The sequence below is a fragment of the Rhipicephalus microplus genome, chromosome X (assembly GCF_043290135.1).
Source record: "Rhipicephalus microplus isolate Deutch F79 chromosome X, USDA_Rmic, whole genome shotgun sequence".
Lineage (NCBI taxonomy): Eukaryota > Metazoa > Arthropoda > Arachnida > Ixodida > Ixodidae > Rhipicephalus > Rhipicephalus microplus.
The window spans coordinates 31,134,810-31,149,650 of NC_134710.1; the positions used below are offsets into that span (position 1 = coordinate 31,134,810).

The following is a 14,841-nucleotide window of genomic DNA, read 5'->3' on the forward strand; positions in this document are numbered from 1 at the left end:
AGTACGTGTGCTGAGGAGTTCGTCATATTGTAGTTCATTAGCATCGACGGCAAGGAAGGGCCGACTCCAGAAACTCAACGAGTGCACCACGATGCCGCTTTTAAAAGAAAAGTCATCGCGTGTGCCGAAACAGACGGAAATCGGGCCGCATCGCGGTCGTTTCGGAGTTCCCGAAACGTGCGTGTGGGACTGGCGGAAACAAAAGCATTTTTGTCAAAGATTCATGCAAAGGGCTTCAAAGGACCATAGCAGGGTCGGTTTCCGCAAATTGAAGAGCTGCTCACCGATTATGTGCTTGAGCAGCAAGCGGCACAGCGGCCAGTGACGACAGAACTGCTCTAAGTGCGGGCTATGCAGTTAGCTTTAGAAAAAGGGCTAACGCGGAGCCAGTTAAAAGCGAGCAGGTGCTGGCTAACTAACTTTATGAAGAGGAAAGGCTTTTCCCTCCGAAAGCGAACGGGCATGCGCCAAAACTTGCCGGAGGAGTACGAAGAAAAGCTTCGCAGTTTTCAGAGGTCCGCCCTAAACTTGCGCCACAACAACGGCTACCTGCTTGGGCAAATCAGAAATGCCGATCAGACGCCTCTTTACTTCGACATGCCTGGCACCACAACCGTCGAGAAGGGGGCAAAGCAAGTTCGCATGCCGACATCAAGCCACGGTAAAACAAGAGTGTCGGCAATGCTCCGTTGCACATCAGATAGGCACAAGCTTTCCCCGTACCTCATATTTAAACGGAAGACGCTCCCAAAAGGAGTCGTTTTCCTGAGTAGTGTGATCGTGTGGGCCAACGAGAAAAATGGGTGTGCGTTGCAATCGATGTCTTACTTTTTTTTTCGTCGTGAAAACCGTGTGCGCATTACAATCGAGGGTGTGGTTGATTGATTGATTTATATGTGGGGTTTAACGTCCCAAAACCACCATATGATTATGAGAGACGCCGTAGTGGAGGGCTCCGGAAATTTCGTCCACATGGGGTCCTTTATAACGTGCACCCAAATCTGAGCACACGGGCCTACAACATTTCCGCCTCCATCGGAAATACAGCCGCCGCAGCCGGGATTCGAACCCGCGACCTGTGGGTGGGAGGGCGTGGTATAATCGAGTAAATACGGTATGTTTATTTGTCTGAATATATAAGAACAACCATACTTAAAAGCACACCATGCATTCTGGGTTATAAAATGTATACCGGTAAAATGATAAAATGCGATAATACAGCAGAAACGAGCCTTTTCTAACAAGGACCTCATGAAGAGAAATACATTAAAACACATTGTTTAAAATAAATGCGCTTATTCGAAGTCCAGCTTCTTTGCCACTTCTGTTGGTTGTACAGAAAAGTCAGCTTCGGACAACAGGGCTTGAACATCTTCATCAAGAAGAATATCATCATCATCGAGATCAGGACTGCAAATAAAAAGGGCACTTCTGTATTTAGTGTGCACACACACACACACGCCAACATCAATTCACTTGAATTTTTTTTCTACATGAAAGAATTCGTAAACAGAGGTTCTGTGCTCGAGCTGGCGTTTCGAGAACTGGGCTTGTCTTCCTCTACGAAGTTATCTCAGCCTCAAGGAAGGCAAGTCCACTAGTCAAGACAATAGCTCGAGCACACAACCCAAGTTCATGGATTTCTTTATGGCAAGGTTCTATCTTCCCCTGCCTGCCATTTTTAAAACTTTTTCTATATATATATATATATATATATATATATATATATGAAGTGGATGAAAAAATAACCAGCCTGCTCACGGCTGGTTATTTTTTCATCCACTTTTCTTTATTCTTATTTACATTCCATTGGTTCTGATAACTTCCCCTGTACATTCCTTGGCATTACTGTCTGTTATATCTCATTAATATTGTGTTAAAACACGGAAAAACGAGCCCTTAGGTATACACTTCTTTCCCTTATATATATATATATATATATATATATATATATATATATATATATATATATATATATATATATATATATATATACACTTTTCTTTATTCTTATTTACATTCCATTGGTTCTGATAACTTCCCCTGTACATTCCTTGGCATTACTGTCTGTTATATCTCATTAATATTGTGTTAAAACACGGAAAAACGAGCCCTTAGGTATACACTTCTTTCCCTTATATATATATATATATATATATATATATATATATATATATATATATATATATATGGCAAGAAAGAGACGACGAAGCTTTCGTGGAAGCGTCTTTACTAAACGTTTTCAGCTGGTGGACCAGCCTTCGTCACTCTGACGAAGGCTGGTCCACCAGCTGAAAACGTTTAGTAAAGACGCTTCCACGAAAGCTTCGTCGTCTTTTTCTTGCCTACAATACGTCGGGTCCAGCGTGAAGGACGTTCAAAGAATCTGGTATATATATATATATATATATATATATATATATATATATATATATATATATATATATATTGACTTCATAAGACCTTTGAGGGCTTCCAGGGATGAATTTATGGCCACAGAAGCATGAATCATGGTGTTGGGTGGACAGCGAGAGCCGGACACTTCTTGCACCGATGTGAAGTGAATCTATTCAATACCAGTTGCCTCAAAGGAGCACCGAAGGTAAACAATTTATGTCGGAGTGAAAGATCAATATTTGATAACATCTAAAACATCATTATTTTGAACAGTAGTGCTCAACTTGTCAAGAAATTATGGTAAATTTACGACACCATAAGCACCATAAGTGGGGCATTTTGAAATGATTCCAACGACGTCAAAGGGCCGTACTGCAATTAACCACTTGCACTCAAACCAGCTGCATTAAAAAAAAAAAAAAGATCCATCTGTATATTACAAAATATAATAAAATGCTGCTTCTTCATTTATGTTCGATTCACAGAAAAAGAACTTGGCATTACCATATGAAATAGCAGTTGGTTGAAAAAGTTCCGTTTTCGCCTGGTTAGGGTGGACTGGATAGGCAGTGCGTACCACCTAGCGAGGCCCACCTGAACCAGGCAAGCACAAAATTTTAATTGCAAAAACATTGCGCATTTTACTTCTGGTGTGAATGCGTTCCAGCAATATAATTGTGCGTAAAATTAAATAAATTGCCTTTTTAATAACTTTTTTCTTTAAAAACTCTAGGCAAATACAAACCTGTCAATGGCTGTGGTTGTACAAAGCATCACACGATGTCGACACCATTGTGCTGTAATTCTGCATTCCTACAACCCTTGCCCCCGTATTCACAAACGCTCCTTCACTCAAGAGCTCTCCTCGACTTGAAAAAGCCGATGGGAGCGCCGTCTCTTGGCAAACCAAGTCACTGCATATCGGCAATATTCTGCAGCGATTCTTGCGAAGCGCAGCGTCAATTTCAGTCGAGCAGCGGCGCAGTGCTCAACCCAGTCAAGTGAAGGATGGAATTCGAGTCGAGGAGCGTTTATGAATATGGGGGTTGGTGTATGTCGGTGGCCACGCAGTAAAGGCAAGGCAACCGCAACATCACAGAGGCCGATTTTCAGGCAGGTGACTTGAAGTGTGCTAACGATGTATGGACCATTGAAACGAGATTTTATTTTAAAACAAACATTTCCTTGGCCCGAAAGTAACACGAGGTTTTTGTATCGCTATTTCAGCCATCAATGACTACTTAAAATTTGCTTTTAGTGTCCCCTTAAACACCTAACATGTCACCGATTGCTAGCTTTGCAGCCGGCAATGCAGCCGGCACCAAGAAACAGGAGTGAAATTCTCAAGTCCACTTCCACAGGAGTGGAAGTGGACTTGAGAATTTTTGAGCAGCTCAAGGAGCAGGAATAATGCTGTTTTGGAGCAACGCAAATTATTTGGGGAGAAGCTTTCTAGGGTAAAACATCATTGTCAAAGTTATTTCTGGTAAAAAAAATACCAGTGGTTCGCACTAAACATTCAGTACTAATGAGCTTACAAGACTTACCACCAACAAATGTGTGTGGGTGTGTGTCTGTGATACAAAACATGCTCATTTAATACTCGGATCAAAATGAAAAGAAAAACGTATTCAGGGTGGTAAAAACAGGCAATTAGTTCTTTATGTGAGTCCACGCGGCCGCTCCGCGTTTCAATGAAACTGTCAGTTGTCGCTTAGTATCGCAGTATAAAAGCGTACATACCTATCGGTGAAAGCCGATAGTGTCCGTTCTATCGCTATTTTAGTCGCTGCGTATCCCGCAAGGGCCGCACCCTGTATTAGCTTCAGAATTCTCTTTGGCGTCAGCACTGCGCGCGATAAAACGATCGTTCTGAGAGTGCCAGCCCGGTATCTTTTCTGCACTTTGGCAGAACGAACAAAAGACTTTCTGGCAGATACTTTTAGCAACATCTGCTGTGGTACTGTACCTGTTTCAGAAGATATACATTTGTGCTTGTAAGTGCGCACTGCCATTTAGTTCATGATCATGTTGCATTCCCAGCTGCTCCAAATTAGCGAGGTTGCCCTGTATTCAGGGGTGCAACAGCCGAAATACAATATAGAGCAATTTTTGGAACAGCAAAATGTTACCTTTGGAGAACTAAAATCCACATCAGGAGCAGTATAAAAAATATATATAAAAAATATATACATTAAAAATATATATATATACATATATATTTGTATAAACCATTCAACATCACCTAAACCGTGCAGTGTGAACATGAGCACTGCTATTTCAATGAAAGAGGTATTTTGAACCACCCCACGGAGCGAACAATGATGAAGCCTTTGCTGCACCTGTCAAATCATTTGACGGACTCTGGTAATTTAAATATAGATCTGCCAAACTCACGACCTTGAAAATTGAGAGATTCGTATAACCGAGGAATAGGGATGGTGAAAAAAAAAAAAAAAAAAAAAACTGGCGCACAATTTAGTTTTTTTAGGGAAGCAAAATTGTCACACACTGCTATAAATAATCGCCAGTAGCTTATTCAAACATCATTGATTATACTGGTACTCAGAATTACATAGCGTACAAACGCACGAGTAACTGAACAAAATGTGCAGTGTCCCGTGACTAGCACTATTAGACCCTTTCTAATCTCGATACAATTTTCCGAAGGGCACCGGTGTACTGCTGCAAAGATGGCTTAAGCAGCATCCTCTGCACAGATTGCCATCACAAGCCAAGAAATTTTCTAACCGCTACACCTTCCCACACACACACTTGCCACTTTTTTTTTTTCTTTCACCGTGGGGTTAGATGCTGGTTCGGCTCCAATGCAAGGAGCGTTCGCCCAGGTAAAGTAACAACAGCATGCACCCATTGGCACGGCGGTGGTACCGGACATATATCACCAGGACCGTGGCCGGGACAACGCAAATTCAAGAAAAAGAAATTCTATGTGCCACTGCTAAGGCAACCAATGTGGTCGCTGGCAAAACCGGCGTTCACAGCAAGTCGAGCTTGTTCGGGCGAGAAAAACGCGGCATACGGCTCCAGCCTTAGTTCTTAACAAGTCATAGCCACGTTTTCAGCCTAGGAAATTTACATTTTAACTCGCGTCTATTATGGACCTAATAAAGTTATTTCGCTCACTCACTCCCGCGAAGCGTCGGTGTCTACAGCAACGCATTTTGCCTTGAAGTTCCGTCATCTCACCGATAGGTATCCACTGTGCTCAGCGAACAGATGGGCACACAGTGTTGTTACTTTGCGTGGTTGATCACGTCATGTGATTGCAGGGCGAGTGCCTAGAATATTTGAAGTATTTCTAGGCCCTATAGTTAGGGTCTGCGCACTTTGACTGATGGTGCCAATTGCAAGTGGCTGACGTGGCATGCCTTTCTCGCTAAAATCAGCGCACCTAAGAAAATTTTGAGGCAGGCTGGGCATTTTGGCACAATTTCAGTGAATTTCACGATTATGGCGCAGCTCGGCATAGCTGTTGCGCCCCTGTGTTTTACTAGATAATTCACAGGTACTCATGTTGCTGTCACCAATATAGCGGGGAAACCATGGCGAGATCCGAGATGAGACGATGCGGACCACTAAAACGTAATTTTATTTCACAATAGGCCCTTCTTCGGCACAAAAGTAACACTACGAGGTTTCTAGATCGCCATTTCAACAATCAACATTGACTTAATAATTGACTTCAGTGTCCCTTTAATTAAGCATTTCAAAGCTCACAATTTCAGACGCCCATGTGGCAGTACCATGAAGGCATCCAAAACTGCAAATTATCCATTGTTGACTGTAAAAGATTTGTTGCAAGAGAACTAAAGCAGACTTTTCACGAAGATCTGCTGATGCGTGGAGCCAAGTGCAGTGGTTGTAAGGAGATAAATGGTACACACCTACTACTTGGCTGCTCATCAGTTGCATTCTTCGAGTGTTCTGTTGGGGGATCCCAGATGTGCAATTGCCTGCGCCAGATGCGAATCTGGGCGTCCCATGACCTTCGGCTGTATTTCAAGAAGCGGTTTGGTGTGCGTGGGTGGTTCTTGGATCGGTTCTTCCTGTGTAGTAAAAACAGAGTCTCAGTCTGTGCTCACAGTAAAGATTGGAGCAGACAGAAGTGGCGACACTCACTAGAAATCTATTCACTTTGCCACCTAATCAGGTGGAAAAATAGGCAATGAGCTCATGTGATCTCAGACCGAGAGAAAGCAGAAGATCTCCTTTATAAGCAATTGATTTGATAGATTGATTGATATGTGGGGTTTAACGTCCCAAAACCACCATATGATTAACAGAGAAGCCGTAGTGGAGGGCTCCGGGAATTTCGACCACCTGGGGTTCTTTAACGTGCACCCAAATTTGAGCACACGGGCCTACAACATTTCCGCCTCCATCAAAAATGCAGCCGCCGCAGCCGAGATACGAACCCGCGACCTGCGGGTCAGCAGCCGAGTACCTTAGCCACTAGACCACGGCGGCGGGGCCTTCATAAGCAATAGGATTTTTTATATGTGAATGACATCTAAGCAGCAGTAATTTTGTTGACAAAAAGCAAACCATTGGTTATAACTAACCCAACTTCTTCACAAAAGCATTTTAACGAATAGCAGTTGTTCATTGTGATGAATGTCAAAATAATATGAAATCAGCAGAAGTGTGTGAAATACAACACGAAGGGATGTTCTAAACACATTTGAACAAAGCTTATAGAATATTGAGCACTCATTGGAGAAATCCCAGCTGGACGATGACTAACACACGATTGTTCAACATGCAATAATTAATGTTCAAATGGATTTATAACATCCATTTTTGTTGTACTGCACTCCTTTGAGATTCCTGATTATTGTGATAAGCTGAATTAAATGGTAACTCCCTCAGTTTAGGAACAGCCTTGCTCCCTAAAAAGCATGTAAAATATTTAGCATTTAAAAACTATACATTATACTACAAAAGTAATAGCATATTTGAACCCGTCATATAAATATGCAGAAACTCGGCAAATTGTGCCAAAATTAATGAAAAAATGAATACAAAAAAATTATGAGCCCTTTCTACCTTATATGGGTTCTCACACAATGTTCATTATAAGGTTTGTTTGGTAAGTAGCAGGACTGAACTTTTCAGACAAAATTCATTGATAATTTAGACACATTGATTTAAACTTAGCTTGTGTTAGCGCGGCACACAAGAAAAGAAAAGGGTAAAAAATACAGAGACGTCTAGAAGATTAGTGCCTACCTTTCTAGATGTCTCCGTCATCTTTCCCTTTTTCTTTTCATATGTGCCACGCTAACACAAGCCAAGTTGATGGATAACTAACTCGCCCGAGCCACAACACTTTTGAACATTGACTTAATTTTAAAATATGCTCATCCTGCATCAACACGGCATTTCCAGCGACTATGTCAATCACTGATGGCTCCCTGAAATGCAGAAACTGGAATGCTCTCCAGCTTCCTTGTAACAACCTCCCAAGAGGCCTTGGCAGAGTGATGGCACAATAATTTCACGACCATTTTGAATCAGTTGAACCACAAAAAGTTTCAACCAGTGACATCTGGGCTGTAGGGTTGCTCAAGAAGTTGTGCAATTTATGTATGGTCAGGAAGCCCATGATAGCAAAGGTGGTGTGGCTCGGTGCATTGTCTTGACTTTTCGCCATTGAAGGGCGTCCCGACTGCTGCTCACCTTCAACTCACTCTCTTTCCTCCCCCCAAAATTTGAGCAATTTCAGAAACCCTTGATCCATAAGTGGTCTTAATTGTGTCAGGGCTCTTGCTCTTGATTGTAAGCAAAATTTCACTGGGCAATGCTGCCCTAAGAAACCTTTCATTGTTGAGATGACAAGGCACCTTGAAATGGGTTCACCCTAAAGTCGATATTGTCACCACTGATGAACGAGCCGCTGTGGCTCATACCCGGTGACTCGTTCATCAATGGTGACAATATACACTCCATGAACACTGGTGTGCTGGTAGTTAAGACCCCCACCACCTAACCAGTGAAGTAATATCCCCACTCACCCCATTTTTACAGGAAAAAATCGGTTCTGCTAGTTTGCAGACAAACCCTGAACATTGAAATAACTTACCTGGGCACAGTAGCACAGTACTGCTCGTAGCCTGCAGTACTCTTGCCATACTCTATTTGCTTTAGACGCCTGCCGAGCACTTGAGGGTCTGTTTCGTACAGTAGTACGTCAGGACTGCGACTGCATGATTAAGAACATCAACCATTAGGCAGCGTAACATATAATAATATGAAAAAATATGTAAGTAAAAGAGTACCTGTAAGTAAAAGAGTACCTTACAATACAGCCAATTCTAAATCAGCCCCCAAATGATACCCAATTGTGATGGAAAGAAGTGTGAACAGTGCGACATCTATGCGCTTTGCCGTCTGCATATATTTTTAAGTGGTTGTAGCCTGGCTGGTAATAAAAAGTTAGTAGTGTCATGCACGGTGCACTTAAGGACCATGCTGGGGTCTTTCCGTTGCCACTACGGTAAGATCACAATAATAAATGCAAACACCAGCGCACTCACATGTCATGCTATTTGTGTTTCTTTCCATAGTCCCTGTACGTGTACAGTACTCATGGATTGAAACAGCAGAATTGAGGCAAGTCACTCACATACTTACATTTCCGCTGTCTTCAGTTAAAGTCATATTCGCATAATTTCTACTCTAGCATGCAAATCAGAGCCAACATTATCCTTAGGGGTCAGATTCGTCATCACATGATGTGTTTATCTCAAGGAATTACCCATAGCAGTGGTTGTACTAACAAATTTATTGTCTCAATTGAATGTGTGAGTACTGTATAATGCCATATCTAAAGATGACAAATGTGCCACTCTTTCAACCATTTCCTTCTTGCCTGGCAAGTGGTGACTGACACTGCAGGGAATTTTTTTTCTAGTGCCATTGACCTTTAGTTTCTATTCTAAGGTTTTGTTAGGCCAGCACTTTGACTATCACTCACACATGCACACGGTGCCGAGTTAGGGTTTCTTTAATTCGCAAAAACAAGCTCCGACCTCTCAAAGGGTAACTGCTTGGTACTGGCACGTTCACTGCTCAGGTGAGACTTCAGCTGTTTGCAGACAGGTGCTGGCATAAACTATGCAGCCATATGCAAATGATGCTACTGTGCCTGTGGTTTTTTTTTTGGTGTGAGCACTTTCCTAAGCCAGCAAAACATTTATTTTATTCAACATACCTGCATAATTTTTGATGGATAATACAGTAAAAGCTCATTTATTTGATCCCCATTAGCCCATTGGGTACCAACTTGACCTTAGGGTCACGCTTATCTTGCCAAATCACAGCAATATACCTTGTGATAGCTGAGGCTATCCCTTAGACCCCACGTAGTAGACGTTTTCTGCGTTTATTGGGGGGGGGGGGGCTGCTAAAACAGGCGCAAAATAGCAGTTCTACATTTTGCCGCGTTGGCATGAAATGCTCCTTCGGGTAAGCGAATTTTGTAATGGTATTATGCTTTGCAATAGGGTGATGCACATACCCCGGTAGAGTACCTGCACAATAAAATCTCAGGTGAAAATTTGAAGCAGATTGCCTAATGTGTTCCTGATGACCAAGTGCGTTATTTTACGTCTTGCCATATGATAACGCTAGGCTTTTAGACTCCGCATTTTGGTCCTGGTTGTTACTTTGTTTTACACTTCTTGTAGGGTGCTTCCGCAACACTCCTGTGCCAATTTATTGTATGCCCAGGTTTACTTCAAATGAAATAGCCAAAACACTCGAAGAGCCATTGAGCTATACTACTTTGACGACAATATCACAGATAAGGATTCCGATGCTCTCATAGACAATGTAAGTGTAATATATAATGTAGAGATTTCAGGTGCCAAAATTGCAATATTATTATGAGAGACACTGTGGTGAAGGGCTCCAGAAATTTCATAGACAGCCTATATGGTAGGCAGCTTCAAGCAAGTGCTAAAATAGTGTTGGCTGACGGCCATCGCATTGGTGGATGCGAGTGTGTCGAAAATGGAGCAGAGTATTAAGAAAAAAGCAATGAATCACCAAATATCTGCCCAGGTGTAGGACATGCCCTGACGCGAAGTTATCTTCAAGTGCACAGAAGATCAGAGTGGCTCGCCCTAGTGCCGTTTCTTAATATAACTGCTTCAAGGAAGGCAATGACTAGACAAATACAAATGTAGGCATCTGCCAGATTGCAATTTGTTGCAAGAAATGCCGATGAGAGACGTTCACTTTGTGACAAATACATAAGCAATGTGCAGTGCTTATTCGCAGCATAGTATCCCTCAACATCCCTCAACTTGAATTCCGGAGGAAAATCTCTTAAAGCTATCTTACAAGATGGGACAACAGACCAAGAGAAACTGGCAATCAAAAACCGTCGATATTTGCTGATAGCATGCCGTACGGTTCACATTTTAAATGGCAGAACAGTCCTATTCATTGACGCTGTGCCTTACGACAAACGGCGCAGGTGCACTGGGAACCACTGTGCCCCCAAAGTGTACTAAATGTGACGTCGACTTGTGAATTCTGTGCTTCATACAATTTCACCATATGGGCCCAACACATCCCTAATTTTTCTTTTCACGGTGTGTCAAGGCCTGAAATAAAATTTGCCACTTTGACATTTTTGCTGTATCTTAAGAGACTAGCGTGAACATATGGTTGCGGGCCATATTTGCAAACTAAGAGCTTGTTCATGATCAAATTTTCAGTGTGATCTATACAGATGCAGATATTAGGATAATAAGTTGCATCTGTTTTTACGAGATTTAAAAAAAAAAAGGCAGTGACTGCTGCGCCGCGCGGCGCAGCAGCCATCCCCACACAGAAGTGGCTCCTTCACCGCACGGAAGTGACGCCACAAAAATTGTCACGAAATACGTCGTTTCCGATTTAGCGCGTTGTTTGAATTTACTGAATTGGAACGCGACTCAGCTGCTGCTGCTGCTGCTGGAGTAGGGCTGGGTGTTGCTTCTGCGAGCTGTCTACAGGCCTTGTTCTGCTACATATTCGCAAGCCTCGAACATGATCATCTAAGCTCAACCGCTCAATTCCACTGCTATTTTATATTTACGAACGTTGTTTATATCCATCCCTATACGTAATTTTGTGATTTTTCGTGTATAGCCTGATTTAGCAATATCTGTACGCGGCCCTTTCTTTGGTCATCCGTGTTAACGTGCTTCGTATCTGTGGCGTAGTGCATTTGCATAATTGACAGCCGTGTTTTACATTAAAATATTCACTTTCTTGTTTCATTTTTTTCATGGTGTAATTCTGAATTGTAATTGTGTGCAACATGACGCGTGTGTTAGTAGCTGGCGATTCGATGATGAAATACGTGGACCAGTATTTCCCATCGCGCCGTGGCTTGTCTGTTAGCGTTGCCGCACACAGAGGAATAAGGATTGAGCACTTGCTCTCAATGATTGCTGACAAGCTGGCCAGTTTTGATGTTGTCATTGTACATGTTGGCACGAACAACACTGTTGACAGTGTCAACATGTGCATGGACAAATATCGCCAGCTCGCTCAGGGAATCATCGAAAGCAATCCCACGTTGCATGTAGCTTTTTCTGCCATTCTTCCTCAGGGGCAGAATCGGTACCGCGAAGGGGAAGAACAGTTGTCTGATGTTTGTCATTTGAATGGCCACTACAGGAATGTGAATGCCGCCCTCGCACAGCTTTGCCTGGAGAGGGGCTTCACTATCCTGGATAGTGCCATCAACTTGCCATCAACTTGGAAGTCGATTTTCCTGCACTTGGTATGCATGCAGTTCAATATTCTCCAGCAGTAGGTGGACCTTCCGCTGTACCAGCTCCTGTCTGGAAAACCAGCAGTGCTCTCATGCAGAGACACGACACTGACCAACTGGCCAGTACCATTCATGGTATTGGCTTTACGCTCGTTGGCGGTGTCCGCGTTCGCTGCAAGGGAAGCAAGGCTTGGTGGACCTGGGACAGCCTGCCTTCCCCCATTGTCCATGGCACAAGTGTACCATGCAAAGGAAACACTGAGGAGAGGCCTGTTCAGCCAATGACCCCTAGTCGAGGTGCAAGCACCACTTGTGACAGGAAAATAAGGAGAGCCTCACAGGAGCATGGGAGTGCTCTTGTTGTGCGCTCTTCTGTGGGGGAAGAGGAGGCCAGTGCTGGAAAAGAAGCTGTGCCCACAGGCTGTCGGCCACTGTGGCGACAGTGAGTGGAAACTGGTGCAGTCAAAGAAGAGCCGGCGGAAGGCTGCGACACTGCACAAGCAAGAAAAGAGCTCTAAACTCTGTGCAGACAGTGAAGGCAAAGTTCTTGCTGTGACAGCTGCCAAGTCCATGAGGTCCACTTCAACTATGACAGCAGTTGTGAGCCAGAAACAGATTCAGTCTGCTTCTTCCGCTGTCTGTGGTAGAAAGCCTGAAGGACGAGCCGGTGTCTCGCACGTCATTCGTGATAGTTTTAAAAAGGTGCAGCGTGTTCCTAGCAAGCACTTGAAAGACTGCTCAGTTAGTTCCGCAACTCACTGTGAATCTGTCACGAATGACGCTGTGAACGAGGTTTCTGTCTGCAAAAGCCATCTACCAGCACTGACTCAGGATTGGATGCGAATCGAGCGTGATCCTGGCACAGAGGCTGGTGACCCTATGGAAGCTGGGTGCACTGCAGCTGTGCAGTACAAGTATTGTGAGGCTGCTTTGACATCCAGAAGCAGGCCTGCCAGCTCTGGTGCCCAGGCTATTTGTGTAAACACTGGTGCCAACCCAATTGTCCTCAATAACCCAGTAAATACACTACATGGTGGGGATAGCAAAGTTTATTTAAATGCAACATTTGATAACTTTCCTTCTTTTAAGCAAAGCTTTGATGAGTGGTGCAGGGAGGGCAGGCATGTAGTCATGATAAATAAGAGTAATAAAAGTCCATTCACATCAGAAGATAAGGACTTCGAGTATATTAGGATTAAATATAGCTGCATTCACGGTCGCACAATAAAGCCCAGGGGTATAGGAAAGCGACCAAAGCAAGCTTACAATGGTACTGGCTGTGAAATGACAGTATCGGTAAGCCTATGTAAATCGCCTACTCTGCACTACAAGATAACTAAACTACAAGCTAAGCATAACCATCCCACAGAATATTATGATTTGTATCCTCAGAAGAGGCTCCTGAATTATGGAGAAAAAGAAGAATTCTTTGACTTAGCTAAATGTAATATTGGCGCAAAGGATTTTAAAAACTTGGTCGAGCAGAAAACTGGTAAGAAGTAAGAACTGGTAAGAAGAATTACAAGCAACGATTTTCTATTCCTATCCGCAATGAGCAGGCTCATGGTGAAATGGTTTTACCGAAGGTAGAGACCTTGCTAAAAAATAATCCAAACTGGGTTATTCACTATGAAATGAATCAAAATAATAACCTGCAATTCATACTTCTTCAAACAACGCACATGCATGAGATTTTGGAAAAGTATCCAGAGATTCTATTTATTGATGGAACGTATAAAGTGAATATTGAGGGTTATATTCTTTACTCTATATTAGTTCAAGATGGTCGTGGTCGTGGGAGACCTGTGTGTTATGCCTTCTTACGAAATGAGACGACTGAAATCGTTGAGCCCATGTTCACAAAGTTTGTAGATTTAAACCCATTTGTTGTGTCTGCTTGGAAAGTAGTGATGATTGATAAAGATCTCAATGAACTGCACATTTTAACCAGTATTCTTCCTTATTCCAACATACTTTTGTGTACGTGGCATGTGTTGCATTGTTTCCAGCAAAAGGTTAATGCAAAAGCTAGACAGCAACGTGATCAGCTGCTTCCTCTCATAAGAAAGCTTAGTTTATTCCCCCACTGAGCAAGACTACTTCGATAAGCTTGCTGACCTCCAAGCTATGACTTGCACAGATTTCATTTCTTACTATATGCATAGCTGGCACTTGTGTAAGGAAATGTGGGTACATGCATATCGGCAAGCCCTTCCTATATTTGGTAATAATACTAATAATCGCATTGAGCGCAACAATCAAAAGATTAAAAATTATCTCTTTTCAAGCATGCATTTGGTTCAAGCAATAGAAGCATTGGTAGGTTACATTGATAATGATTCTTTATCTTTAGCAAGATCTTTTCGACAAGGCTTGCATACCGGACAGGTGGTGCAAGGATCATTTCCTAAGTGACAGCTGCACAACCACTAGTGCCACACCAGTGGTAACAAGCAGCATTCAGTCACCACCCTGTGTGAAGCTTGACACTGCACAAGAGAAGTATACTTATGTATTTAGGAGTCTTCGCAAAATGTCAAAAAACCGTGGCTAACGTGTTATCTAATTGTGGTGAGAAAGAGTTAATGGAAAAAATTTCGTCCTGCCAGGCTTTCTTCAGAAATTTAACCACATTTCCTCGTAACCAA

General features: G+C 42.8%; 1 protein-coding gene across 2 annotated transcripts in view; it reads right to left on the reverse strand.

Annotated features, from left to right (window-relative positions):
* Window positions 1-1,098: 1,098 nt before the first annotated feature.
* The window catches only part of Slbp (Stem-loop binding protein), a 52,054-nt gene continuing 38,311 nt past the window's right edge, over window positions 1,099-14,841 (reverse strand). For both annotated transcript variants that reach the window (XM_037426727.2, XM_037426726.2), the window contains exons 4-6: window positions 8,504-8,623; window positions 6,306-6,467; window positions 1,099-1,410 (exon numbers count right to left, since the gene is read on the reverse strand). In XM_037426727.2, the coding sequence (XP_037282624.1) occupies window positions 1,296-1,410; window positions 6,306-6,467; window positions 8,504-8,623 (397 nt within the window). In that variant the 3' untranslated portion in view covers window positions 1,099-1,295. The remainder of the gene's footprint in view (window positions 1,411-6,305; window positions 6,468-8,503; window positions 8,624-14,841) is intronic.